Source organism: Rhinoraja longicauda, chromosome 13 (genome assembly GCF_053455715.1).
Source record: "Rhinoraja longicauda isolate Sanriku21f chromosome 13, sRhiLon1.1, whole genome shotgun sequence".
NCBI classification, from domain to species: domain Eukaryota; kingdom Metazoa; phylum Chordata; class Chondrichthyes; order Rajiformes; family Arhynchobatidae; genus Rhinoraja; species Rhinoraja longicauda.
In genome coordinates this window covers 26,902,762-26,930,256 of record NC_135965.1, presented here as the reverse complement: position 1 = coordinate 26,930,256, position 27,495 = coordinate 26,902,762, and the positions used below count along the sequence as shown (strand labels likewise).

Genomic DNA, 27,495 nt, shown 5'->3' with positions numbered 1-27,495 from the left:
CAATTTCGTGCTGCACTGTTCCAAACTTTCACGAAGCTAAATGATATCAAGCACACCTTAGTGTCAATTTACCATCCGGCATTCAGCCGAATAGGTCAGTCAGGATAGTCAAAGGAGCTCTCAAGAAACAAGTTCTTGAAGGGGAATTCAAAATTCAGTATATCACAGCGGCCAGCTAGTTTCTTTCTGAAATATAGTACCACGCCACAATCTACCACAGGGTATACATCAGCTGAACTTCACATGAAAAGAAGGTTCAGAACTAGACCGAGGTTGGTTCCACCTAACCTGTCTCCTAAGGTTGAACGCAAACAATCTGATCTGAAACGTCATTATAGTGGAAGTCAAAAAGAACGTAGGTTCAATACACATGATCAGGTTTGTGTTCTCAGCCCCCCTTACAAAGCAAACAAATGGGAGGTGGGAACAGTAGTTGAAGTGTGTGGTACTAGGAGGTACTTGGTAGAAATTGGAGGACATGTTAGAAGTGTGCACATAAACCATATGATCCCAGCAAGGGATGAACCAGTACAGATCAAAGCATAGACGGCGAAGCAGATCTGTCAGACTTTGGTATTCCAAGTTCAGATGTAGGAGCAGAATTCCAAAGAAACTAGAGACAAAGGTTAATTATCCTATCTTGACTCTCCTTTAGAACCACAACCGGACACTCCCTCATAACCACGCAGGAGTTCAGAAAGAGTGCGCAAACCAGTCGTCAGATTCAGTTTATAAAATTATTCTTGTTTGTCTAATTTTCACGTTATTTTATTTTCTAAGGGGAGAGCAGTGTAGTTTAGAAACTGGTAAATGTAACTTTAAGAATGGAGTACTAGAATGATATGATTTGTGTCATGTGATATCAGTCTCGTGAATATGTGTGAGTAAGCGCAGTGTACATTTGCAAACTAAAGAAGACCCACACTGGCAACAACGTGTACTGAAAACTTGTGCTTGTTTCTATCTACTTGCTGAAGCCATAATATCTTACAGAGTACAAGTACATGGTTCCTTGAAAGTGGCATCACAGGTAGAAAGGATGGTCAAGAAAGCTCTTGGCACATTGGCCTTCATCAGCCAAAGTATTGAGTATAGAAGGGACAGGCAGCATCTCTGGAGAGAAGGAATGGTTGACGTTTCAGATCGAGATCCTTCTTCAGACTTCGTCTCGACCCGAAACGTCACCCACTCCTTCTCTCCAGAGATGCTGCCTGTCCCGCTGAGTTACTCCAGCATTTTGTGTCTATCTTTGGTTTAAACCAGCATCTGCAGTTCTTTCCTACACATATTGAGTATAGAAATTGGGATGTTATGTTCGAGTTGTACAAGACATTGGTGAGGCAACATTTTAAGTATTGGGTTCAATTTTGGTCACCCTGTTACATGAAAGATGTTGTTATGCTGAAAAGGGTGCCTAGCAGATTTACGAAGATGATGCCTGGACTCAAAGGCCTGAGCTTCAGGGAGAGGTTGAGCAGGCTATTCCTTACTCCATGGAGCACAGTGGGATGAAAGGTGATAGAAACATAGAAAATAGGTGCAGGAGGAGGCCATTTGGCCCTTTGAGCAAGCACTGCCATTCATTGTGATCATGGCTGACCATCCACAATCAGTAACTCGTGGATGCCTTCTCCCCATATCCCTTGATTCCACTAGCCCCTGGAGCTCTATCTAACTCTCTTAAATTCATCCACTGAATTGGCCTCCACTGCCTTTTGTGGCAGAGAATTCCACAAATTCACAACCCTCTGGGTGAAAAGGTTTCTTCACACCCCAGTTTTAAATGGTCTCCCCTTTATTCTTAGACTGTGTCCCCTGGTTCTGGACTCCCCCAACATTGGGAACATTTTTTCCTGCATCTAGCTTGTCTAGTCCTTTTATAATTTTATATGTCTCTATAAGATCCCCTCTCATCCTTCTAAACTCCAGTGATCTTATAGAGGTGTGTGTATAAGATCATTAGACGAATAGTCTTTTACACGGAGTAGGGGAATCAAAGGCTAGAAGACAGAGGTTTAAGGTGAGTGGGGAAAGATTTAATAGTAACCTGAGGGACAACTTTTTTAAACAAAAGGTGGTGGGTAGAGGGAATGTGATGCCAGAGGAGGTAGTTGAGGCAGGTACTATCACAACTTTTAGAAGATATTTGGACAGGTATATGGATAGGAAATGTTTAGAAGGATGTGGGACTAGTGTAGATGTGGCATATTGGTCGCCATGGGCTAGTTGGGCCAAGGGGCCTGTTTCCATGCTGTATGACTCTGACCCTATAAACTGTCTGCCCTTTTGCACCATGTTGTGATCTCGTCTCTGCATTTCGCACAAAATGAGGGTTTAAGTTGTTCACAGAAACAGTGTTTTAGTTTAAATTAAGCTGTTAGTCTATGAAGCAAGAACAGGATGTGGGCTGGACTGTTTTCACAAGGCTGGACAAAATATGGACTACTGAATATACAGAGCAAATAGATTTGGTGGGACTATAAACAGTGTCTTCCTTCGCATGTAGATTAGTGGTGGTTGGGAGAGGTGGGGGGTAGAGTACAGCTACACACTTCTGGTTGGCTTTCAATGTTGGCTTTCACAGAAACACTAGGGTCCACCATGTACCAATTGGATTAATTGGTTACTTTGGCTGCTGGAATATTATTACCATTGTAACAGGTGGTTGCTCATCTCCATCTGAATGGATATGTTGGGCATCCTCCAAATAAAGCATACATCTGGGGGTCTGGGCACCGCATCTCTGAGTTGGAGTGCATGTGATTGACCAAGATAGTCCCATAGCTAAGAGAGTTTAAAATATTGATGATAGATTGCAGACTATAATTATATTCTCTGGATGTAGGTTTAGGTTTATTATTGTTGTGTATACCAAGGTAAAATTAAAAGCTTTGTTGTGCATACTACCTAATCGAATCAGATAATACTATACGTGAATATAATCAAGCAAAACTTGAGTACAATGGGTAGAGTAAAGGGGAAGATACAGAGTGCAGAATATAATTCTCAGCATTGTAATAATAATAATAATAATGCATTACATTTAAATAGCACTTTTCTAAACACTCAAAAACGCTTTACAGGGTTTACTAAAACATAGAGAAGAAAATAAATAGATAAATAAGTAGACGAACAGAAAAGGAAAAAGAAGGTGAGGTGACGGTCAGTGGTTGAAGGCAGTGCTGAACAGGTGAGACTTCAGTGATGTTTTGAATGTGGTGAGTGAGGAGGAGTCCCTGACGGTTTGGGGTAGTGAGTTCCAGAGGGTGGGAGCAGCGATGGAGAAAGCCCTGTCCCCCCAGGATCTGAGTTTGGTCTGGATGGGGGGGAGGGACAGGAGGTTAGCAGCAGCAGAACGGAGGGTACGGGTGGGAGTGTGTCTGTGGAGGAGGTCAGTCAGGTAGGATGGGGCCAGGTTATGGAGGGCTTTGTAGGTCATGAGGAGGATTTTGTACTGGATTCTCTCGGAGATGGGGAGCCAGTGGAGCTTGTAAAGGACGGGGGTGATATGGTCACGGATCGGGGAGTGGGTGAGTAGACGGGCAGCGGAGTTTTGGATGTGTTGGAGTTTATTGATGATTTTTGAGGGTGAACCATAGAGGAGGTTGTTGCAGTAGTCCAGACGGGAGGTGATGAAGGCGTGGATGAGGGTTTCTGCAGCTGTGGAGGAGAGGGATGGACGGAGACGGGCGATGTTTTTGAGGTGGAAGAAGGCTGTCTTGGTGATGTGTTTGATGTGTTTGTCGAAGGAGAGGGTTTGATCAAAGATGATTCCAAGATTCCAGATGTGAGGGGAGGTGGATACTGGGAAGCCATCAATATTGAGGGTGAAGTTTTGGGTGGATTTGGTGACCGGTTTTGGACCAATTTTGTAACGTAACAGTTGCAGAGAAAAAGACTAATATCCGCAATGAGGTAGATTGAAGAAGAGCTGTTCAGAAGACTGATAACAGAAGGAAGATAGTTGTTCTTGAGTCTGGTGGTGCGCAGTTTCAAGCTTCTGTTTCTTCAAGTCTACAGGGAGAAGGAGGAATGTCCAGGATGGGAAAGGTCTATGATGATGTTAGTTGCGTTCCCGAGGCATGAATTGTAGATGGAGTCATTGGAGGGGAGTGTGCTCTGTGGGATGTATTGGGCTATATCCACAACTCTCTGCAATTTCTTGCAGTTCTGATCACTTTTGCAAACTAGGCTGTGATGCAACCAGACAGTGTGCTTTCTATGATACACCGTAGAAGTTTGTGAAGGTCTTTGAAGACATGACAAATTTCCCCCGGTCTCCTGAGGCAGTAGAGGCATTGGTATGGTATGGTACTTTGTTTCTCGCATGTACCGAGGTAGAGTGAAATTAATTTTTGTATACAGTTCAGTAGAAGTATTACTATGCATGAGCACTTAGATACATCTTAGATAAGTATCTCAGATACAGTACAGATGTATAGCAGTAGTACACTGAACGAGTGTACAGAGCTGCCAATTTGGCACCATTTTCAAGTCCCAGTTGTTGTAAGTGCAGGTTCTTGGGCCTTCATGGTCAGGACGTCGACCTGGCTAAGCGTAGCCCTTAGTCCCTTCCATTGCTGCTCCACCAATGCAGGCTGTGCACGGTCCACGTGCTCGGCTTCTTCAAGCGGCGCCCTGTCCAGCCGTGCCCCAGGCTGTAGCAGTGCCTCCAGCGGCCCACTCCACCATCGAGGCACTGCACTGCCTCCTGGCTCAGTCGACTTACCGGCCCTCCATCCGACTCCTTCCAATCTAGGCAGGCGAGCCGGGCCTTCTAGGTGAGTTCCCAGTCTGTGGGACGGGTCCTCAATGCGCAGCGGGTGGGTCGGGCATCCGCGGACGAGTCCTCAGTCTCCAGCAGCTGAGCCAGGCTTTCCACAGTGGTCGTGCTGGGCATTCCGAGCGGGTCCTCGGCCTCCTGTCTGCAGCGGACAATCTGGGCCAGCTGGAGGGTCTGGATGCGGCTAGCCAGGACATTCCCGCCGCCACCGCCGCCTTATCTGTTCTTTCAATCTGGTCGGTGCAGAACAGATTATTGGTAATGTTATCACCAAGTGAATGGAATCCCTCAACCCTTTCTCATTGGCTGAGTGGGGCATGTACTCTAGCACTCCTGAAGTCGATAACTAGCTCCTTTATCTTGCTGACATTGAGGAAGAGTCTATTGACCTGACACCGTTACTAAGTTCTATTTCTCCTTCCTGTACCCTGTCTCCAAACTGCAGAGAATCAAGTCTGTTTGGGAAATAGAAAATTGCAAGAGAGACCAGAACATCAGGCATAAACAGACTTTAAAAAAAAGAAATTCCTCAACTGCCAACATAGAATTTCTACGTTTTTTTTTAATCAGTAAAGCTGGGCTGCTGTGGATTAGAGAAAATGATGGTAACCTTCTGAAAAGGAGGCAGCATCTGTGAAATAATAGACAATTTGAGTTTTGGGTTTGAAGCCCTTAAGTGTTGGGAAGATGGGAGATCAAAGAGAATAGCTCTGATAAGATGAGAATAGATGAGGATTCATTCAGCAGTTAGAGTAGCAATTAGAATCGCATTGCTTCTTTGTAAGGCATTGTTTAGCAAAGTTGTGGGGCATGGCTAACAAGTAAAACTATGGAAAAAGAAAAACCGAGCCAAATTGATTTCAGACAGAGATGGCCAATTCTGATCTTGACCATATATCAGAATATATGGTCTGAGTTATCTAAAGTTGGAGAATGTGATTCTGAGTGCAAAAGGCAGCAACATGCCCAGACAGATGATAGGGTCTTGGTGCTCAACCTTGCTTTGGGCCTGTTTGCAATAGGGCAGAAGTCCACAAACAGAAAGTTGGAATGGGAGTGGGATGAAGAATTAAAATGGCAGACAACGGATGCTCTGGGTTGTTCCTGCAGAATGAATGCAGTTGCATCATGAAACGAGCATCCAGTCTGCCTTTGGTTTCACCTGTCACCGATATTCCATTTGTTCAGTTCATAAAAATTAATTGTATTCCCCTTTTTCCCATTTCTGGCAGGAGTCTCAGATATGCAATGATAACTGTTCCTCTTTCTGCAGATTCTGCCTGACCTGCTGCATTTCTATTTTTATCAGTACTACAACTACAACTACAACAACCAGGCGTGGCACAGTGTTGCAGCGGTAGAATTGTTGCCTTACTACAACAGAGACCTGGAATCGATTCTGACTGCAGGTGCGCTCTGTGCGTAGTTTGTACGTTCAGCTTGTGACCGCGTGGGGTTTCTCCGGGTGTTGGTTTCCTCCCACACTCCAAAGATATGCAGGTTTGTAGGTTAATTGACTTCTGTAAATTGTCCCTAGTGAGTACGATAGAACTAGTGTTGGAGCCAACGCCTTGGGCTGGAGGGCCTGTTTCCACGTTGTATCTCTCAACTAAATTGCAGTTATTTTAAATGTTCAAACCTGGATACTAATCCTTTATTCCATGCGACTGTATGCTAGCCTATTACAGTCTGTAAACCACACCACTAGAGTAAAATAAATTAGGGGATGCATGAAAAAATTAGATCAATACAAGAGAAAGAGAAAGAAGGATAAGCAGATAGGATTGGGTACATTGGACGGGTGATATTGTGTTTGGCACACAAGCAGTATATTATATCATCTGAGCCAATACCCTATTTCCATACCCTATCTGCATTAATTTAGAGGATATGTGACACATGGAAAGAAGCCTGGCTGTTTCATCAGATATCAAATGTGGAAGACCAGTTATCAAGGAAGCTGTGCTTGTTTAAATTGAGTAAATGAAATAGAGGTATAATATAGCATGTCAAGGTTATATCTTGGGTCATTAAATATATGGTATGGGATGTGGCTCCTGCAGTTGTAAACTTTTTATCAGGATCCTGTTGACTGTAAACAACACTGGCCAGACTAAGAAGAAGAAATGTAAAGTAATAGGGCCACTATAATGCCACCAGTGTGTCGTGTGTCTCACCCAGTCAAATTGGTGAGAAAGGCCTTGTGGTAGAGAAATGATGTTTAACCAGTATTCCTAAATAAAGTTTCTATATTCTGGGTTGCACGAATGGAAGGGAGGGGGAGGGGGGCATGAACCCTCCAGTCTGTCAAAGACCATTCACCCTGGATGAAAGCTCCATGTACAGTTACACATGACTCCAATAAAACCGACTCAAATAAACGTGATTGATTCTTAGATCTGCAAAAAGCTTCTGAAGAAAGTAGAAACAAGGAATTGCAGATGCTGGATCGTGTGTCTTTCCTTCGGAAGAAGGTATCTTGTTTTGAAAACCTCGGAGTTCTATCAATTCCTGTTGGGGTGGATCTGTCAGTGGCTGTGACTAAAAACAATGCTCCTGGCGATGTCAGATTCTGCCGCAGGATGTTCTCCACCCATGCCTTGAGCCCTATAGATTCCTCCTGGTGAAACTCGATCTCTACTGGCAATTAAAATGAAGCACATTTATCTGATGTGATAGCCCATTGTACAGGCTAAAAGGATGTAATCTAGTGGGGTTTTCCCCAGTCTATATTAATTCATGAACCCAAGTCTTGTAACAGAGAGAGTGTGCTGGCTAAAAAAATATTGGACCAGGCCTAGCAGGTTCCCAATTCTTGCAAACAGCTGTGAAAAAGTGAGGACTAGACGCCTTGTCAATCCTATGCTTTGTTGGGAAATTTGGTGCTTGAAAAGTTAAGGAGAGTATGGTATTTACAGGGAGATAGTCTCACACCTCTACAGTTTGAGGTCCAATTGTCCTTAACTTTTCTTTCCCTGCAGTCTGCACCTCTGCCCGGTGGGTGGTAACTCACTAATTGGCAACCAACAACACAGATTCCATTAACAAACAAGCAGAGAACCTGACTGACCTGTAGTCCTCAAAACTTGCCAACTGACGATGAGGAAACCTGTACAATCCAGCAATAGAGGAACCTTGGCCCCTGGCAGCACAGAAACCAGCAGTGCGGACAACTAAGGAACCATGCCAATCAACAACAGAGGACTTTTATTAACTAGATCAGCCTTGATTGGAGTGCGGGGTAGACTTGATGGGCCGAATGGTCTAATTCTACTCCTATCACTTATGACCTTATGACCTCAATTAGTTGATGTGATGAGGACTTGCTAACTCTGCTGTCAAAATTACTGTCCATTTCTAATTGTTCCTAACGAAGGAGATAATTAAGATTGAACCACATTGATTGGTTTGGGATCACAAATAGAAACATAGATAATGAGAGCAGGAGAACACCGTTCAGCCTTTCAAGCCAGCTTTAGCATTCAGTGTGATCTTGACTGATCATCCCCTTCCCCCACCACCACAATTCTCTTCTTCTGATCTTCAGCGATCTCGCTTTCATTCATCTTCATCATCGGTCATCACTCGATTATGGTTGTCGTCCTGGTCGGTATTTTCTGTAGGTTTTGCGATGGATGTAGAGGCTGATCCTGGGCCCCGACTCTATTGCAGAGGGATGTGCAGAGTGGTATTCCCTCCAGAGGACCCTGTGCGTAACAACTTTTAAAGTGGGTAGACCAGTCTACACACTGCCACCGCATGTTCATTTACAGAGATGGACACGGGTCCATCAGCATGGACTCCACAACGGTTGCAAGTCTCCCTGCTGCAGACTTCTTTCACTTTTTCAGCCATTGTGACGATCCACTTGGCCTGCTCACCTTGGGTACCCTGCCAGGAACGTAGCTCCAGATGGTTTTGCTCTCAGGATCTTAGGCACTGACGTTTCTCCAGCACGGTAAGATGGTGACCCACGAAGGAGTTTCCACTATCCTATTACTGATGGCCATGATTCCTTCTCTATACCTTTCGGCCTCCTAAGCACCTCTTTGTCCACGATTCTAGTACCCTGTCCTATTATTTTCTAAAGCCGCTTGGTATCAAATTTTGCTGGCAAACTGCCTGAGAGCATTTCACTATGCCTGAGAGCATTTCACTTTCAGTCGTCATTTCTCATATCTCTTATCTTTACTTTGTTCCACTTCCGTGTTTCTCTTAGCTTTGGTTTAAAGAAACGATTCCCCCCAGAGGAAATAGCTTTTTCGTATCCACCCTTTCAAACCGTTAAGCACGTCAAAACATTTCCATTAAATCACAACAATCTTCCACAGTGAGTGGTAGTGAGAGGCAATGCTTGTCTTAAAACTATTGAAGACTTTTTGAGATTATGAGACTGTTAATTGCACAGACTATCAGTGACTCCAGAGAAAATCTAATAAAGGGAGGCAACAGTGATGATGACACGCCTTTCAAATGAGTTATTGTTCTCTATCCTTCAATTGAGTGCCCTCCGTATGCATCTGTGTTAATGATTAGACACCGGGAGGATGCACTGTTGTTGAACGAAAAGAGTTGGGCCAACACTGCTGATGTTTTTGCATACTGACACCACACAGCCTGCTTGGGGCACAGCCTCACTGCAGAGCTCAACAGGTTTAACTGACTCTCCACTGATATGCTCACTGAGAGGCAGATTCTGAGCTTGTTAACAGCCGCAACAAATTGTGGAGAGAATTTGTCAAGGTAGGGATCATTACTTATATTACTTACATTCGAGTATTTAGAATATTGAAACATATACCCAAGATGTTATTGGTAATGAGAAATATGTTGTTCCGTTTTTATGCTCATAAACTGTTGAGCTTTTTGCACCATGTTGTGATCTTGCCTCTGGATTTAGCACGAATTAAAAGTTTCCCTGTCCCAGAAAAACTGCATTTTAGTTTAAACTAGACCAAGTGAACCCGTTGAGCCCAAACCACACCTGCATTGGTGCAGCACCCCCTCTTCCCCCCCCTGCCCCCTCCTCCCTCCTCATCCTCCCCCATCCTCCTCCTCCCCCTCCTCCTCCTCCCCTCTTCCCCCCTTCCTCCTCCCCCCCTCCTCCTCCTCCCCTCCCTCCTCCCCCCTCTCCTCCCCCCTCTCCTCTTCACCCCCCTCTCCTCCTCACCCCTCCCCCTCCACCACCTCCCCTCTCCTCGCCCCCCCTCTCCTCGCCCCTCCTCTCCCCGCCCCCCCCTCCCCTTCCCCCGGTACCAGGCCTGGCTCTCCCACCCCCAAGAGACAGGCGGCCGAACCCTGCTCAACGGCCCCCAACTGCGCAGGGGCGTACGCATTTGTTCTACGCACGTGAGGATGCAGTGGCCATCTTACGTAAGTACCAGATCAACGGAGCCCCAACCGCGCATGTGCGTTTTTTGAACTTTAAAATGTGAATAACTTTAAAAATATAACACCGATTTCAATGAAACTTCTTCCATAGGACCACGGGATGACGGTGAGTAAGCTGGGCCTAATATTGTTGCGCCGTTGTGTACCATTTTGGCTGTAGTTCAGGAACAAGCAAACATGAGTGTTTTAGTATATAGATTAAGTCATTAGTCAAATGAAGAAGAAACAGGATGTGGGCTGGAATGTTTTCATAAGGTTGGACAAAATATGAACTACTGTATTTGCAGAGTAAATACATCTAGTGGGACCATAAACTCTGTCTTATTTTGCATGTAGATTGGAGGGAGGGAGGAGGAGAGGGGGGGGGGGGATATGTGGTGGGAATGACAGTGAAATAAGAATATACTACAGCTGGAAGGTTCTGATTGGTTTTCAATGTTGGTTTTACAGAAACCACCATGTACCAATTGCATTAATTGGTTCCTTTGGCTGCTGGAATATTACTGCCATTGTAACAGGTGGTTGCTCATCTCCATCCGAATGGTCCTGTCGACATCCTTCAAATAATGCAGCATAGGTCTGGGCACCTCATCCCCGTGAGTTGGAGTGAGTATGGTTGACCAAAATGGTTCCAGAGCTAAGTGACTTTAAAAATATTGATGATAGGCTGCAGACGAGAATTATATTTTCTTGAATGTGGGTTTAGGTTAATTATTGTCGTGTGTATCAAGGTAAAGTAAAAAGTTTTGTTGTTTTGTTTTGCATGCCATCCAATCAAATCAGATAATACTGTACGTGAATACAATCGAGCAAAACTCGGGTACAATAGGTAGAGAAAAGAGAAAGATACAGAGTGCAGAATATTATTCTCAGATTTGTAGCATACCAGTCCCAGGGTAAAAAGGCCAATATCTGCAATGAAATAGATTGAAGAATCTGGATTGTACCCTAGCTTATGGACGGATTGTTCAGAAGCTTGATAAGCCAGAGGGGGGGGAAATTGTTCCTGAGTCTGGTGATGTGTACTTTACAAGCTTCTGTATCTTCTGCTCTACAGGAGAGTGGAGTAGAAGGAATGACCGGGGTGGGAAAGGTCCATAATTATGCTGTTTGCTTTCCTGAGGCGTGAATTGTTGATGGAGTCATTGGAGGGGAGTCTGGTCTGAGGGTTGGATTGGGCTATATCCACAACCCTACAATTTCTTGCCGTCCTGTTTACTTTTCCCAAACTAAGCTGTCTTGCATCCAGACAGTGTGCTTTCTACGATACATCTGTCGAGGATTGTGCGTCATTGAAGACATCCTCAATGTCTTCTCAGTCTCCTGAGGTAGTAGAGGCATTGGTGTGCCTTCTCATCTGTTGTTTCAGTCTGGTTGGTGCAGAACAGATCATTGGTAATGTTATCACCAAGGAACTTGAAGCCCTCAACCATTTCACATTGGCTGAGTGGGGCATGTACTCCACCACACTTCCTGATGTTAATAACTAGCTCCTTCATCTTGCTGACATTGAGTGAGAGGCTGTTGCCCTGACCTCGTGTTACTAAGCTCTCCATCTCCTGTAATCCGTCTTGCCATTGTTTGCCACCACAGATGGGCCGGATGACAAACTGCAGACTTGTTAGAACAGAATTTGGCCGCACTGTCATGAGTGTATGGGGACGATCGTCGGGGCTGAGAATGCATCCTTGCGGGGCACCGGTGTTGAGAATTATTGTGGAGGATGTGTTGTTGCTTATCCTCACTGATTGTGGTCTATGGGAGAGAAAGTCAAGGATCCAGTGGCAGAGAGGGATGCCGACTCCTAGTTCCAGGAGTTTGCAGATTACCTTGGATGGGATTATGGTGTTGAAAGCAGACCGATAATCGATAAATAGGAGTCTGATGCATGTGTCATTGCTAAGTGTTCCAGAGATTACTTTGGGGCCAGGGAAATGGCATTTGTGAATCTATTGCTACGATAGGTAAACTGCTGTGAATCAAGTTGGATTGGGAAATAGAGAATTGCAGGAGAGACCAGAACTGAGTGCCTAAAGCAGAAGACTGTTGGTCATAAGCAGATTTAAAAAAAAAAAAAATCCTCTACCACCAAAGTAGAATTTAAATGTGATTTTTAACAAAAAAATCAATGAAGCCGGGCTGCTATAGAAAAAAAGATGATGCTGGAATCACTCAACAGGTGAGGCAGCATCTGTGAAATGAGAAACAATTTATGTTTTAGGTTTGAGACCCTTCATCAATGCTGGATAAAACGTTTTCAATAGCAAGGAAGATGGGAGATCAAAGAGAATAGCTCTGATTAAGTGAGAATAAATTAGGATTAATTCAGCAGTTAGAGCAGTAATTAGAATCACATTGTTTCTTTAAGGTATTGTTAATAGCAAATTTGTAGGGCATGGCCAACAAGTAAAATTATACAGAAAAAGAAAAACTGAGCCAAACTAATTTCAGACAGAGATGGCCAGTTCTAATATTGACAGAAAGAAGCCATGAGTTATCTAAAGATAAAGAATATGATACCGGGTGCAAAAGGCAGCAACGTGCCCAGACACTAGAGGAGTCTTGCTGCTCAAGCATGCATTGGGCCTGTTTGCAATAGTACAGAAGGTTACAAACAGAAAGTTAGAATGGGAGTGGGATGCAGAATTAAAATGGTGGGCAACGGAATCTCGCAGTTGTTCCTGCAGAATGAATGCAGGTACACAATGAAACAAGCATCCAGTCTGCCTTTGACTTCATCTGTCACAGATATTCCATTTGTTCTGTTAATTTTAAAAAACCTTGTATTTCCCGCTTTTTCCTATTTCTGATGAGAGTGTCTCTGATCTGAAACTATAACTTTCTCTTTCTCCAGATGGTGCCTGACCTGTTTATTTTAGTACTACAGCAATTGTAGTTTTTTGATATTCATCCCTGGGCACTAACGCAACTGAGCTTCGCTGAACACCTGCGCTCGGTCCGCATTAACGCAACTGAGCTTCGCTGAACACCTGCGCTCGGTCCGCATTAACGCAACTAAGCTTAGCTGAACACCTGCGCTCGGTCCGCATTAACGCAACTGATCTCCCGGTGGCCCAGCACTTTAACTCCCCCTCCCATTCCCAGTCTGACCTCTCTGTCATGGGCCTCCTCCAGTGCCATAGTGAGGCCCGCCGGAAATTGGAGGAGCAGCACCTCATATTTCGCCTGGGCAGTTTGCGGCCTGGTGGTATGAACGTCGACTTCTCCAACTTCAGATAGCTCCTCTGTCCCTCCCTTCCCCTCCTCCTTCCCAGATCTCCCTCTATCTTCCTGTCTCCACCTATATCCTTCCTTTGTCCCACCCCCGACATCAGTCTGAAGAAGGGTCTCAACCCGAAACGTCACCCATTCCTTCTCTCCCGAGATGCTGCCTGACCTGCTGAGTTACTCCAGCATTTTGTGAATAAATTGATTGTAACCCACACCATATCAGTAAATAAATCATGAGAACATTAGATAAATGCATGAGAAAGATAAACAAGGATATGCAAATTGGAGTTGGATGGGTGATATTTTGTTTGGCAAATAAGCATTGTCAGATGTCATCTGAGCCAATAGTCTTTTTCTGTGATGCAAATTCTCCGCATCAAATTATAGGTTACGTGACTCAGAGAAAGGGGCATGACTGTTTCATTAAATATCAAATGTGGTAGACTTCAGCTGTGATGAAAGCAGTTATTGTTCCATTTGAGTAAATGAAAGAGGTATAATATGGCATGCCATGGTTATATATCATGGGTCATTAAAGATATGGTAGAGGACGTGGCTCCTGCAGTCACAAACTTTACCAGCCTCCCAATGGCCAGAGTAAGAAGAATAATAATTGTACGGTACTGAGCATACTATAATGTCACCAGTGTGTTGTAGGGCACCCAGTCAACCTGGAATACTTTGCATAGTTTTGGCCATTTCTGAATGAAAGCGTTTAATAACACTGGAGCAGCCCAAAAGAGATTTTTTCGGCTTTTTCCAATCATGAGTAAATGTAGAAATCCAATCAATATTCTTTGGTGTTTAGAAGAATGAAGGAAGTTATTGCAAACATATGAGATCCTCAGAGGACATGACCATGTGGTCATTGAGATAGTGGAGAATCATGAGCAAGCGGACATGGTTATAAGATTAGGAAGAAGTCATTTACAATTGAGGTGTGTAGGGACTCTCACAGATGGTGGTGATTCTCTGGAATTCTCTACCCCAGAGGGTTATAGAAACACTGGGGCATGTAAACAGAAGGTAGATAAATTATTGAAGGCTCAGGGAACTGAGGGATATATGGATGTTGCTGCTGGATATGCTGAGTTGTTTCCAGATTTTTCAGTTTTTATTTTGGAACAAAAGTAGATGCTTTACCTGAATAGTTCTTGACAGCTTGTGAAACAATCCTCTCCAACATATTTATACATTAGATGGAAATAACCATAGGTGATAGGTTTATAGTAAGAGGTTTAGAGGAGATACAAGGAAGAGTTTTTTCAACGAGAGCGTGGTTGGGATCTGGAACATACTGCCTGTGCTAGGTAGAGGAGAGAAAGATGCTCCAAATAATTAAGTATCTGGATGAATCACCAAGGTATAGAAGTCTATGGACCAAGTGCTAGTGAATTGAATTAGTATAGATGGGTACAATGATGGTCATGGGCAAAGTGGGCTTAGGGGTTTGTTGCTATGCTGCATAACACTAACTCTATAATAAATTGTTGGCAGGATTATTTCACTAAAACCCCTATGATTTTCCTTCTGAGTTACTCCCAACAAGCCAGATTAATTTCCTGCCTGAATTTGTTGCAAATCCACAGAGAATGTGTGAAACCCCAGCCTGTTGTTTCACCAGAGATGGTGACAGCGATATATGCAGTATGGTGCTCAGCTGCACAGATCTCAGCGGTACTTGTGAACTGATGGTGAAACATAATGGTAGGAACTAAACAACCCACATTGCTGGAACTCTGCCAACTGGAAATTATGGAATATTGCCAAATGGCAATGGTGTAAGCTTGCCAATCCCCAACAATCAAAGACACTGCAAAATACAATGGAGGACTTTCTACAACTGCCAACCAAGAAGTCTAGGCAGAAAGCAACAGAGCAGCCTCATCAAGCAGGGCCAGTATTGAAGAGCCAGAAATAGACATAACATCAATATTCCTCAAAATTGCCTTACCAACCAACAATCACTGAAGATCATCAAAAGGCAAGCAAGGAGTTTTACCAACATCATTCAAGGGATCTTACCTCGAGGCTCTGGATCAACCACCCCAACCAGCAAAGCACAACTCGCATCTTCTACAATGAAGCTCACTTGGCACCTCGTCAATGGCAAAAGCCCTTTAAACTTCTCTCTTGGCGGTTGGCAACATCATCCATTTTTGTTGGTTATTTGCATTTGGAAAGATTGCTCCATGATTGGTTGGTGAGGTACCACAGTCACTGACTGATGGGAATTTCCTATTGCTGTTTGACAAGGTTCTGCCATTACAGTTGCCACGATTCCTCCATTGGGGTTAGTAATGGTCCCCCATTGGCACTCGGCTCTGTCATCAGTTGACAAAACCTCTGTTAACAATGCAAGTGATTATTAAGGGGTTGGACACGTTAGAGGCAGGAAACATGTTCCCAATGTTGGGGGAGTCCAGAACCAGGGGCCACAGTGTAAGAATAAGGGGTAGGCCATTTAGAACGGAGATGAGGAAAAACTTTTTCAGTCAGAGAGTTGTAAATCTGTGGAATTCACTGCCTCAGAAGGCAGTGGAGGCCAATTCTCTGAATGCATTCAAGCGAGAACTAGATAGAGCTCTTAAGGATAGCGGAATCAGGGGGTACGGGGAGAAGGCAAGAATGGGGCACTGATTGAGAATGATCAGCCATGATCACATTGAATGGCGGTGCTGGCTCGAAGGACCGAATGACCTACTCCTGCACCTATTGTCTACTGTCTATTGACCTCAAGTATCCTTTTGATTTATTTATCATTTTCTGGCACATGGGCATTGCTGACAAGAAGTGAATTTATTTCCCATTCCCAACGGCTCTTGAGCAGGTAGTTGTGAGTTGCCTTCTTGCAGCCCTACAGTTCCTCATTGGCGTTGGATAGCGAGTTCCAGGGTTTAGATATAGTGACAATGAAGGGCCAGCGATATATTTTAAGCCAGGATGGCAAGTAGTTTGAAGGAACCCTTCAGATGGCAGTTTGCCTCTATGTCTTCCTTATTACTTCCTGCTGCAGCGTGTGGAAGGGGATAGCCGGGTAGCCTAGGCAATACAGATGGAACACAATGTAGGCACGATGTAAGGGAAGTGGAAGGAGGGAGCAGCAGTTGATGAACTGCCATTGCTGCTAAATCCTGAATGGTAGAAATAAGTAACTGCAGATGCTGGCTTACAACAAAAAAAAAAGGCATAAAGTGCTGGAGTAACACAGCGGGTCAGGCAGCATATCTGAAGAACATGGATAGATGACGTTTTGGGTCGGAACCCTTCTTCAAGCTGAGCCTGGATAGCGTTGAACTTGAGAATTGTTGGAGCTGAGCTCATCCATGCAGGCAAAGTTCCATCACATTGCTGCCTTGTGCCTGGTAGATGATAGAAAGCCTTTGGATGTCAGGAGGTGAGTCACCGCACCACACGATACCTGACCTCTGGCCTATTCTTGTAACGACAGTATTAATGATGGCTGGTTGCTAAATTTAATGGATGAATGATTAATTAATTTGTTTTGTGGGAAATTATGAAAGTAATTAAAGATAAGGCTATTCAGAGAAATCAAGAAATATGTCCTCACTCAGAATCTAATCTGCAACAGGTAGGTAATGCGTAGAGTTTTTTTGTGTGTGTACAAGTGTTAATGATTGCATTTAATTGTGTTAATAAATGCATAAGTGCCTCATGCCAATGTGATGATGTGTATGTACCTCTGTAATCTAAGTGTATGTATAAATGTGGATAAATATATATTTTCGAATACTTTAAAAATTTTATTCATATGGGCTGTGTGAATGAATTAAGGTAAGACAGAAGAGAAAAGGAAGGCAATGTCTGCAGAGAATTCCCTCGAGTGTATATTAATTTTTTTCCTTAACAGGAACATAATTGGGTACGAATTTAGAAAAGTTATTCTAATCCACAAACGTCATGTTTAAACGGAAAGGCAGTAAGGAGGATGATACCATTAATCTCATCGTGGCCAACGAAGAGAAGAGTGAGAATTATGGAAGTTTGGCCAAAGAGGATGATGAAAGTGATGAAAGTGGTGGTGAAACCCCAGACCACATGCTGGAGGTGGGCAGTGTTTATTTTTTACGCTCCTACTCATCTACATTCAGTTACCAGTCATCTTTGGCAGTGAATTAAATGTTGGTAATTGGACTTTACTTGTTTCTGACCTTGGATTTACTGTATAATCTATTTCATCAACAATTAGATATAAATCTGATTAGCACTTTTTTCCTCAAATTTATAGCTGGTTTCATATTTACTCTACACCACCTGTGTTTGCTTGTATGGCCCACATGCTTGAGGGTGACAGTGTCATTACTAGTAGAGCTGCTGCCTCTCAGTGCCAGAGCACCAGAGACCCGGGTTCGGCCCTGTGGCTGCATGGGTTTTCTCCTAGCGCTCCGGCCTTCTCCCACATCTCAAAGGCGTGTGGGTTTGTGGGTTAATTGCCCTCTGTAAATTGCCCCTAATGTGTAGGGAGTGGATGAGAAAGTGGGATAACGGAGAACTAGTGTGAACAGGAGCAGGATAAAAACGTTCCCACACACTTTAAAATAAGTGTTCTGGAGGAAGCCACTGATTGGTGGAAGCGGACTAGAGGAAGCAGCTGATTGGGCGTAACCCCGGGGTTGTAATTCTGCTTTTTATTCGTACTTTTAGTTAAGGGTTCAGTGAGTTCAGGGTTCAGTGAGTTCAGGGTTCAGTGAGTTCAGGGTTCAGTGAGTTAAGGGTTCAGTGAGTTAAGGGTTCAGTGCTTTTTAGTAAAGGTACAGTTTAAAGGATTAAGAGGGATTTGATTTAATTTGGGGGTAAGACATGTCAGATGAGATCGGCCCCGTGGAATGCTCATCCTGCAACATGTGGGAGATCAGGGATATTGTCGGTGTCCCTGATGACTACGTGTGCAGGAAGTGTGTCCAGCTGCAGCTCCTGGCAAACCGCATTGAACAGTTGGAGCTGCGGTTGGACTCATTCTGGAGCATCCACGAGGCTGAGAAGGTTGTGGATAGCACGTATAGCGAGTTGGCCACACCACAAGTAAAAGATAAGCGGACAGAAAGGAAACGGGTGGCCACTAGCCAGCGTAGCAGTAGGCAGGTAATGCAGGAGTCCCCTGCGGTCATCTCCCTCCTAAACAGATATGCCATTTTGGATACTGTTGGGGGAGATGCCTCATCAGGGGAAGGCAGCAGCAGCCAAGTTCATGGCACCGTGGGTGGCTCTGCGGCATAAGAGGGGAGGAAAAAGAGTGGAAGGGCTATAGTGATAGGGGATTCAATTGTAAGGGGAATAGATAGGCGTTTCTGCGGCCGCAAACGAGACTCCAGGATGGTATGTTGCCTCCCTGGTGCAAGGGTCAGGGATATCTCTGAGCGGCTGCAGGACATTCTGAAGGGGGAGGGTGAGCAGCCAGTTGTCGTGGTGCACGTTGGCACCAACGATTTAGGTAAAAAACGGGATGAGGTCCTACAAGGTGAATTTAGAGAGCTAGGAGATAAACTAAAAAGTAGGACCTCAAAGGTAATAATCTCTGGATTACTACCAGTGCCACGTGCTAGTCAGAGTAGGAATAGGAGGATATTTCATATGAATACGTGGCTTGAAAAATGGTGCAAGGGGGAGGGATGCAAATTTTTAGGACATTGGAACCAGTTCTGGGAGAGGTGGGACCAGTACAAACAGGACGGTCTGCACCTGAGCTGGAATGGAACTAATGTCCTAGGGGGAGTGTTTGCTAGTGCTGTCGGGGAGGATTTAAACTAATGTGGCAGGGGGATGGGAGCTGGAGCAGAGAGACAGAGGGGTGTAAAATGAGGGTAGAAGCAACAGGTAGCAAGGTGAAAAGTAAAAGTGGCAGGCAGACAAATCCAGGGCAAAAATCAAAAAGGGCCACTTTTCAACGTAATCGTACAAGGGGTAAGAGAGTTGTAAAAACAAGCCTGAAGGCTTTGTGTCTCAATGCAAGGAGTATACGTAATAAGGTGGATGAATTAAATGTGGAGATAGTTATTAATGATTATGATATAGTTGGGATTACGGAGACATGGCTCCAGGGTGACCAAGGCTGGGAGCTCAACATCCAGGGATATTCTATATTCAGGCGGGATAGACAGAAAGGAAAAGGAGGTGGGGTAGCGTTACTGGTTAGAGAGGAGATTAATGCAGTGGAAAGGAAGGACATTAGCTTGGAGGAAGTGGAATCGATATGGGTAGAGCTACGAAACACTAAGGGGCAGAAAACGCTAGTGGGAGTTGTGTACAGGCCACCTAACAGCAGTAGGGAGGTTGGGGATGGCATCAAGCAGGAAATTAGAAATGCATGCACTAAAGGCGCAGCAGTTATAATGGGTGACTTCAATCTACATATAGATTGGGTGAACCAAACTGGCAGGGGTGCTGAGGAAGAGGATTTCTTGGAATGTTTGAGAGATGGTTTTCTAAACCAACATGTCGAGGAACCAACGAGAGAACAGGCCATTCTAGACTGGGTATTGAGTAATGAGGAAGGGTTAGTTAACAGTCTTGTTGTGCGAGGCCCCTTGGGCAAGAGTGATCATAATATGGTAGAGTTCTTCATTAGGATGGAGAGTGACAAAGTCGATACAGAAACAAGTGTTCTGAACTTAAAGAAAGGTAACTTTGAGGGTATGAGGCGTGAATTGTCCAAGATAGACTGGCGATCGATGCTGAAAGGGTTGACGGTGGACATGCAATGGAAGGCATTTAAAGGTCGCATGGATTAACTACAACAAGTGTTCATCCCAGTTTGGCAAAAGAACAAACCAGGAAAGGTAGTGCAGCCGTGGCTAACAAGGGAAATCAAGGATAGTATTAAAACAAAAGATGAAGCATACAGATTAGCCAGAAAAAGTAGCATACCAGAGGACTGGGAGAAATTCAGAGTCCAGCAGAGGAGGACAAAGGGCTTAATTAGGAAAGGGAAAATAGATTATGAGGGAAAACTGGCAAGGAACATAAAAACAGACTGCAAAAGCTTTTATAGATATGTCAAGAGAAAAAGATTAGTTAAGGCAAATGTAGGTCCCTTGCAGTCGGAAACAGGTGAATTGATCATAGGGAACAAGGAGATGGCAGACCAATTGAACAAATACTTTGGTTCTGTCTTCACTAAGGAAGACATAAACCGTCTGCCGGAAATAGCGGGGGACCGGGGGTCCAAAGAGATGGAGGAACTGAGGGAAATCCAGGTTAGTCGGGAAGTGGTGTTAGGTAAATTAAAGGCAGATAAATCCCCAGGGCCAGAGAGGCTGCATCCCAGAGTGCTTAAGGAAGTAGCCTCAGAAATAGTGGATGCATTAGTGATAATTTTTCAAAACTCTTTAGATTCTGGAGTAGTTCCTGAGGACTGGAGGGTAGCTAATGTAACCCCACTTTTTAAAAAGGGAGGGAGAGAGAAAACGGGGAATTATAGACCAGTTAGCCTAACATCGGTAGTGGGGAAAATGCTAGAGTCAGTTATTAAAGATGTGATAGCATTACATTTGGAAAGTGGTGAAATCATCGGACAAAGTCAGCATGGATTTACCAAAGGCAAATCATGTCTGACGAATCTTATAGAATTTTTCGAGGATGTAACTAGTAGAGTGGATAAGGGAGAACCAGTCGATGTGTTATATCTGGACTTTCAGAAGGCCTTCGACAAGGTCCCACATAGGAGATTGGTGTACAAACTTAAAGCACACGGTATTGAGGGTTCAGTGTTGAGGTGGATAGAAAATTGGTTGGCGGACAGGAAGCAAAGAGTAGGAATAAATGGGTCCTTTTCGGAATGGCAGGCAGTGACTAGTGGGGTACCGCAAGGCTCAGTGCTGGGACCCCAGTTATTTACAGTGTATATTAATGATTTGGACGAGGGAATTGAATGCAACATCTCTAAGTTTGCGGATGACACGAAGCTGGGTGGCAGTGTTAGCTGCGAGGAGGATGCTAGGAGGCTGCAGAGTGACTTGGATAGATTAGGCGAGTGGGCAAATGCATGGCAGATGCAATATAATGTGGATAAATGTGAGGTTATCCACTTTGGCGGCAAGAACAGGAAAGCAGAGTATTACCTGAATGGTGACCGATTGGGAGAAGGGGAGATGCAACGTGACCTGGGTGTCATGGTGCACCAGTCATTGAAAGCAAGCATGCAGGTGCAGCAGGCAGTGAAGAAAGCGAATGGTATGTTGGCATTCATAGCAAGAGGATTTGAGTTTAGGAGCAGGGAGGTTCTGCTGCAGTTGTACAGGGCCTTGGTGAGACCGCACCTGGAGTATTGTGTGCAGTTTTGGTCTCCTAACCTGAGGATAGACGTTCTTGCCTTAGAGGGAGTACAGAGAAGGTTCACCAGATTGATCCCTGGGATGGCGGGACTTACATATGAGGAAAGACTAGATAGACTGGGCTTGTACTCGCTGGAATTTAGAAGACTGAGGGGGGATCTTATAGAAACATATAAAATTCTTAAGGGGTTGGAGAGGCTAGATGCGGGAAGATTGTTCCCGATGTTGGGGGAGTCCAGAACCAGGGGTCACAGCTTAAGGATAAGGGGGAAGTCTGTTAGGACCGAGATGAGAAAACATTTCTTCACTCAGAGAGTGGTGAGTCTGTGGAATTCTCTGCCACAGAAGGTAGTTGAGGCCAGTTCATTGGCTATATTTAAGAGGGAGTTAGATGTGGCCCTTTTTGCTAGAGGGATCAGGGGGTATGGAGAGAAGGCAGGTACAGGCTACTGAGCTGAATGATCAGCCATGATCATATTGAATGGCGGTGCAGGCTCGAAGGGCCGAATGGCCTACTCCTGCACCTATTTTCTATGTTTCTATGTTTCTAACGAGTCATGGATTATCAGTGTAGACCCAGTGGGCCGAACGGCCTGTTTCCGTACCATATCACTAAACTAAACGTAAAAAACTTTCTTGTAAACCTGATGTCCTCCACACGTGAGTCTTGATAGTGAATCTACTCATCTGCAAGGTTGCAGAGCAGGTATTAAAAACTCTTTTGTTTCATCTGCACGTTCAACTGTGGGTCACCAGATTGGATTGGCTGGGTTTGTTTTGCTCTGAGTGGAGGAGGCCGAGGGCTGATCTAACAAAGGTTCAGAACATTATGTGAGGCAGGCATAGGGTGGGATAGGAAGAAACCTTTCCCCATGGCAGAGGGGGTCTAAAACGAGAGGACATAGTTTTACGATAAGGGATAAAATGGTTAGAAGGGATTTAAGGAAGTACTTCTTTTCCAATTGGAGGATGCTTGGAATCTGGAAAGCACTGCCTGTGTGGGTGCTGGGGGCATGTACACTTACAGCATTTAAGAAGCATCTAGATTTGCCAAATTATCTGGCCAAGAAAATGTTGATAAATAGAATTAGTGCAGATGGGTATTTGATAGTTTACGTGGGCATGTTGTGCTCAAACCAGCCTCTCCAGCCTTTCTTTATAACAGTCCACTCCAGGCATCATACTGGTGAATCTCTTCTGCACCTATCTCAGTACAATCACATTCCTTGTATCATAATCATCATCATAATCATACTTTATTAGCCAAGTACGTTTTGCAACATACGAGGAATTTCATTTGCCATACAGTCATACCAGATAGTGTGGTGATCAGAAATGCACACAATACTTCAGTTTTGGCTTGACCAATTTTTTTGTAAAGTTACACTGCAACCTCCTTACTGAAACCCAATAATGAAAGCAGATATTCCACATGTTTTCTTCACCATTTTATCTACCTGCACTGCATCGTTAGATGAATCTCGCATTTGTACAAGGTTCCTCAATATCATTGTTCCTCAAAAGACCCTAGGGCCCTACCATTCATTGCTTTTTCCTTATTAGTATATTCATAAGGTGTTGTATTTGTAATTGAAAACTTTCTGGAAGAACAAAAGTGGATTTTTATTTGCTTTGAGGCCTGTTCCCTGCAGTATTCATTGGTGAAGGTGTTGGAACCCTAGCTCATCTTGATATTTGTTAAACATCCCAGTGCAAATGGACGTAGCATGGTTTGCAAAAGAAGGATTTGAATGTTAGGTCTGGAGAAAATGCTCTCCTTTTTCAGGCATAAGTGGATGCCATGGAAGATTTGGACTAATGTCTGGCAAATGCGTTTAGTTAACTGAAGCATTGTATATGTAATTACTACATGCTCAATGTTTATACATCTTTCAGAGAAAAATGTTAAGAAGAGAAAATAAGATCCAGGACTCCTTGCTCCAATATACATAAGTAACTGTATGAAGTGATAAAGCAAATAGATCATTATTTATAGCATAATTCATATGGAAGAGCAAACATTTTAAAATGTCTTTGTCTAGGCCTTGGTTGTAAAATCAAGATTTCGTTTTAGTTTAGACTCTAGGAGATGATAATGAAACCTACCAGATTACTTTTCTGTATAAAGCATCTTAGTTATCAGGATAAAGTAAAATAATTGGATTCCACCTTTTTATATAAACATAAACTTGGAGGCAGTCTCGCCAGTTCCACAGCACTGTCATTTTACCAAAGCCATAATTGCATCTTCTGTGCCTATGACTGTAGTGAGCTCTCACTTCTCATTCTTCTTGAACTATCTCTGACCCGGTTAATCAGTTAATCTCTTCCATTGCCTCACCTCGAGGTGAGGCCATTCTAACCTAGGTCCATTCTTACTTATCTGGTCATAGTCAAAGAATCTTTGACAGCTTTGCTTCCCACTCCAGCACTGTTATATCTGCAGTTCATTATTCTTGAGTGACTCTGGGGCACCCTTGCCCTTGATAAGGTATTGCACAAATGATACGCTGAACTTCCCATTCTTCAATATAGACCGCCACTGAATGTGAAGAAATACCATTAAGTCCACCGGAAGAAGAGAAAATAAACTTTTTCCAAGATGGTGAAACCAGAGTTGGTGAGTTGTATGACTGTCTTTATGACTCCATCTTTATAATGTTTACTTTATTGTGAATATCCTTAAAGCAATTCATTTTCAGTTTGTTTTATTTCTAGCAGTGTTGGAAAATAAATTACAAACTCGGTCCACATTGTTTCAACATGGGTTCAGTGTTTGTATTTGTGTACATGTAGTTCATCTATAGAACACTTCCAGTTGAAGTATAATACGCCAAACTAAATATATACATCACCAATCTAAACCAAGTGTGGCACAACGCTATCTCAGGACTGAACCATGACACGAACTATTATGGATGCGCTATGTACTTTGTTTGTTCTACTATCATGGCCTAGTTTACTTAGAATTATTGATAATTTATTGTATATTTTATTATAATTGCATTATTCATGTAAAACAGCAGCACATACGCATTTCATTATTCCAGTTCATATCTGGTGCATATAACCACTAAACATTCTTGACACTGCCATTCTGAAGCAAGGATGATTTTTAATGGCATTCTCAGATGAATGTTCCATTCATTTACCAAATCGAACCATTTGATTCTATTTACCAAACTGGGGGTTAACTAAAATTGACAATTATTGTCAAATATCATTATATTTATGTGGTGAGCTGCAGTGACTATCCTAATATATTTCACTTATTGTTGCATTCAGAGAAAAAAACCCAAAATGTCCTGTCAGGATTAGTCTGTACTTAGCTGCCAATTATTTACAACACCCAAATTTACCCTTGAGTGTTCAGTTGCAAAAATTTGAAGATTGGTTAGGATCTGTCCCAAACAATAGAAATAATAATACTCTTCAACTCTTTTATTCAGACTTTGTCCTTGCTTGGGAAGAGCAAAATGAAAAAACAAGAGGTGGATGTAAGAGCGGCACCCAGGAGCCAAAATTACCAAACAAATTGGAGCAGGACATCAAATGGAGAAAGAAATTTGTGAAGAACCTTGGAAAAAGTGGCCTGCAGATGGAAACGGTAGGTGGGGGAATTGAGGAGGCTGGTGATACAAATTTGGGCCAATGGGGGTTAGTGCGAGAAGGTGTTAATGTCAAAGTCGTTGTCGGAGTGAGTTAGGTGGAGTCCATGTGAGGTGTGGGTGACGTGCTGGTGGAGGCGTGGAATATATTCAAGACCAATTGAGGAGTCAGAGCTCTGGGGAAACAACAGGACAGTGGTGCTGAGGCCAAACCAGATCTCATTGGCTAGTGGAGCAGGCTCGAGGGCCATACAACATATTCGTACTCCTTCTCCATCGATTTGTTTGCTTGACAAAATTTATCCAAATTCACCCTGAGACATATAAGAGATGGGACATAATATTGCAACTTCGTATTGTGCACAGTTCTGGTCACTGCACCGTTGCAAGGATGTGATTGCACTGGGGAGAGTGCAGAGGAGATCCAGAGGATGGTGTTTGGATTGGAGGACTTTGGATATGAGGAGAAATTGGATACGCTGTCTTTGTTTCCACTGGGGTAAAGGAAGCTGAACGATAAGCTGAAAGGTACATAAAATTATGAAAGGCAGAGATAGGGTAGTCAGTCAAAATCCTATTTCCCTTGATAGGGTTATTAAAACCAAGAGGGCATAGATTTAAGGTGAGAGGAAGGTGTTTTAAGGGGTATATGGGTTTTTTTACACCGAGCAGTTGCCATTTGGAACTACAGCCAAAGGTGGTGGTAGAGTCAGATACAATTAGATATTTAGACAGGCATTTAAATAGGCAAGGCAGAGAAAGACAGTACAATCCAACTGGAGGCAAGTGGGATCACTGTAAATGGGCAAAAAGATTGAAATTAGTGTGGTGGGCCAAAGGCCCATTTCTGTGTTGTACAATTGCACAACTCCACAGTATGGGAATAGGCTGAGGTAAGTAAATAATAAGGTCACATGACAATATATCAACAAGGTCCATTGGAATATGTAACTTACTGTAGTTCGATTAAATGGGGGTGGGGGGGAGAAGGTTAGATGTCCGAGGTGCTTGAGGTAGTTTCAGTGGACTGTGGTAGGATTCTGAAGCAGCATGTCTTTGGGATGCGGAAGGAAATCTGAGCAGTCAGGGAAAATCAGTCAGCAAACCCAGATGGATCGAGATGGGAATGATTTTGGGGCAGGTTGAACAATTTTTCACTGCTATGATGTGGATGTGACAAAGATTCTGCGTGAGGACCACTTGTCTTAAACTTTAGCCTCAGTCACGATCCCACTCTACAGTTCACTAACTTTTTGAAGAAAACACATTATTTGAAAAATGGTAACTCCCAAAGTATTGTAGAACTCTGATTTTTCATTGGATTTTTTTGTGGGGTTTATGGAGATATGTCAGGAATACACTGGGTGTTAATATGAGTCAATATGGTTTTATACATGGGAGATCGTGTCTCAAAGATGTGATTCATATTTTTGAAGAGGTGACGAGAGCAGGGCTGTAGACTTTATCTATGTGGCCTTCAAAAATCTACTGAAGGCTCCACATGGTAGGCTGCTCTGGAAGGTTAGATTTAGATTTAGAGATACAGCGCGAAACAGGCCCTTCGGCCCACTGAGTCCGCGCCACCCAGCGATCCCCGCACATTAACACTATCCTAACATTAACACACTAGTATTAACACACTAAGGACAATTTTTACATTTACCCAGTCAATTAACCTACATACCTGTACGTCTTTGGAGTGTGGGAGGAAACCGAAAATCTCAGAGAAAACCCACGCAGGTCACGGGGAGAACGTACAAACTCCGTACAGACGGCGCCCATAGTCAGGATCGAACCTGAGTCTCCGGCGCTGCATTCGCTGTAAGGCAGCAACTCTACCGCTGCGCCACCGTGCCGCCCGTTAGATCGCATGGGATCCAGCTAACTGGATACGGAAATGGCCTTATGTTAGGAAGCAGAGGGTAGTGAAATGTTACTTTTCGTCCTGGTGGCCTGTGATTAGTGGTATGCCTCAGGGCCCATTGCTCATCTATATTAACGATTAGTTCAAGACATGTCTAGTAAGTTTGCATCTGACACTAAAATGGGTGGTATCATGGACAGTGAAGATGGTTATCAAGAATTACAACGGGATCTTGATCAGCAGGGCAACTGGGCTGCGGAATGGCAAGTGTTTAATTCAGATAAGTGTGAGGTGTACATTTTGTGAAGCCAAACAAGGGCAGAAATT

The 27,495-nt window shown here is 43.7% G+C and overlaps 1 protein-coding gene across 1 annotated transcript in view; it reads left to right on the top strand.

The window, feature by feature from the left end:
- The window catches only part of LOC144599189 (anoctamin-7-like), an 85,914-nt gene that overhangs the window by 6,165 nt on the left and 52,254 nt on the right, over positions 1-27,495 (top strand). The window contains exons 2-6 of the mRNA XM_078409934.1: positions 6,057-6,192; positions 10,625-10,780; positions 17,277-17,473; positions 24,232-24,316; positions 25,146-25,303. Coding sequence (XP_078266060.1) covers positions 17,327-17,473; positions 24,232-24,316; positions 25,146-25,303 — 390 coding nt within the window. The 5' untranslated portion in view covers positions 6,057-6,192; positions 10,625-10,780; positions 17,277-17,326. The remainder of the gene's footprint in view (positions 1-6,056; positions 6,193-10,624; positions 10,781-17,276; positions 17,474-24,231; positions 24,317-25,145; positions 25,304-27,495) is intronic.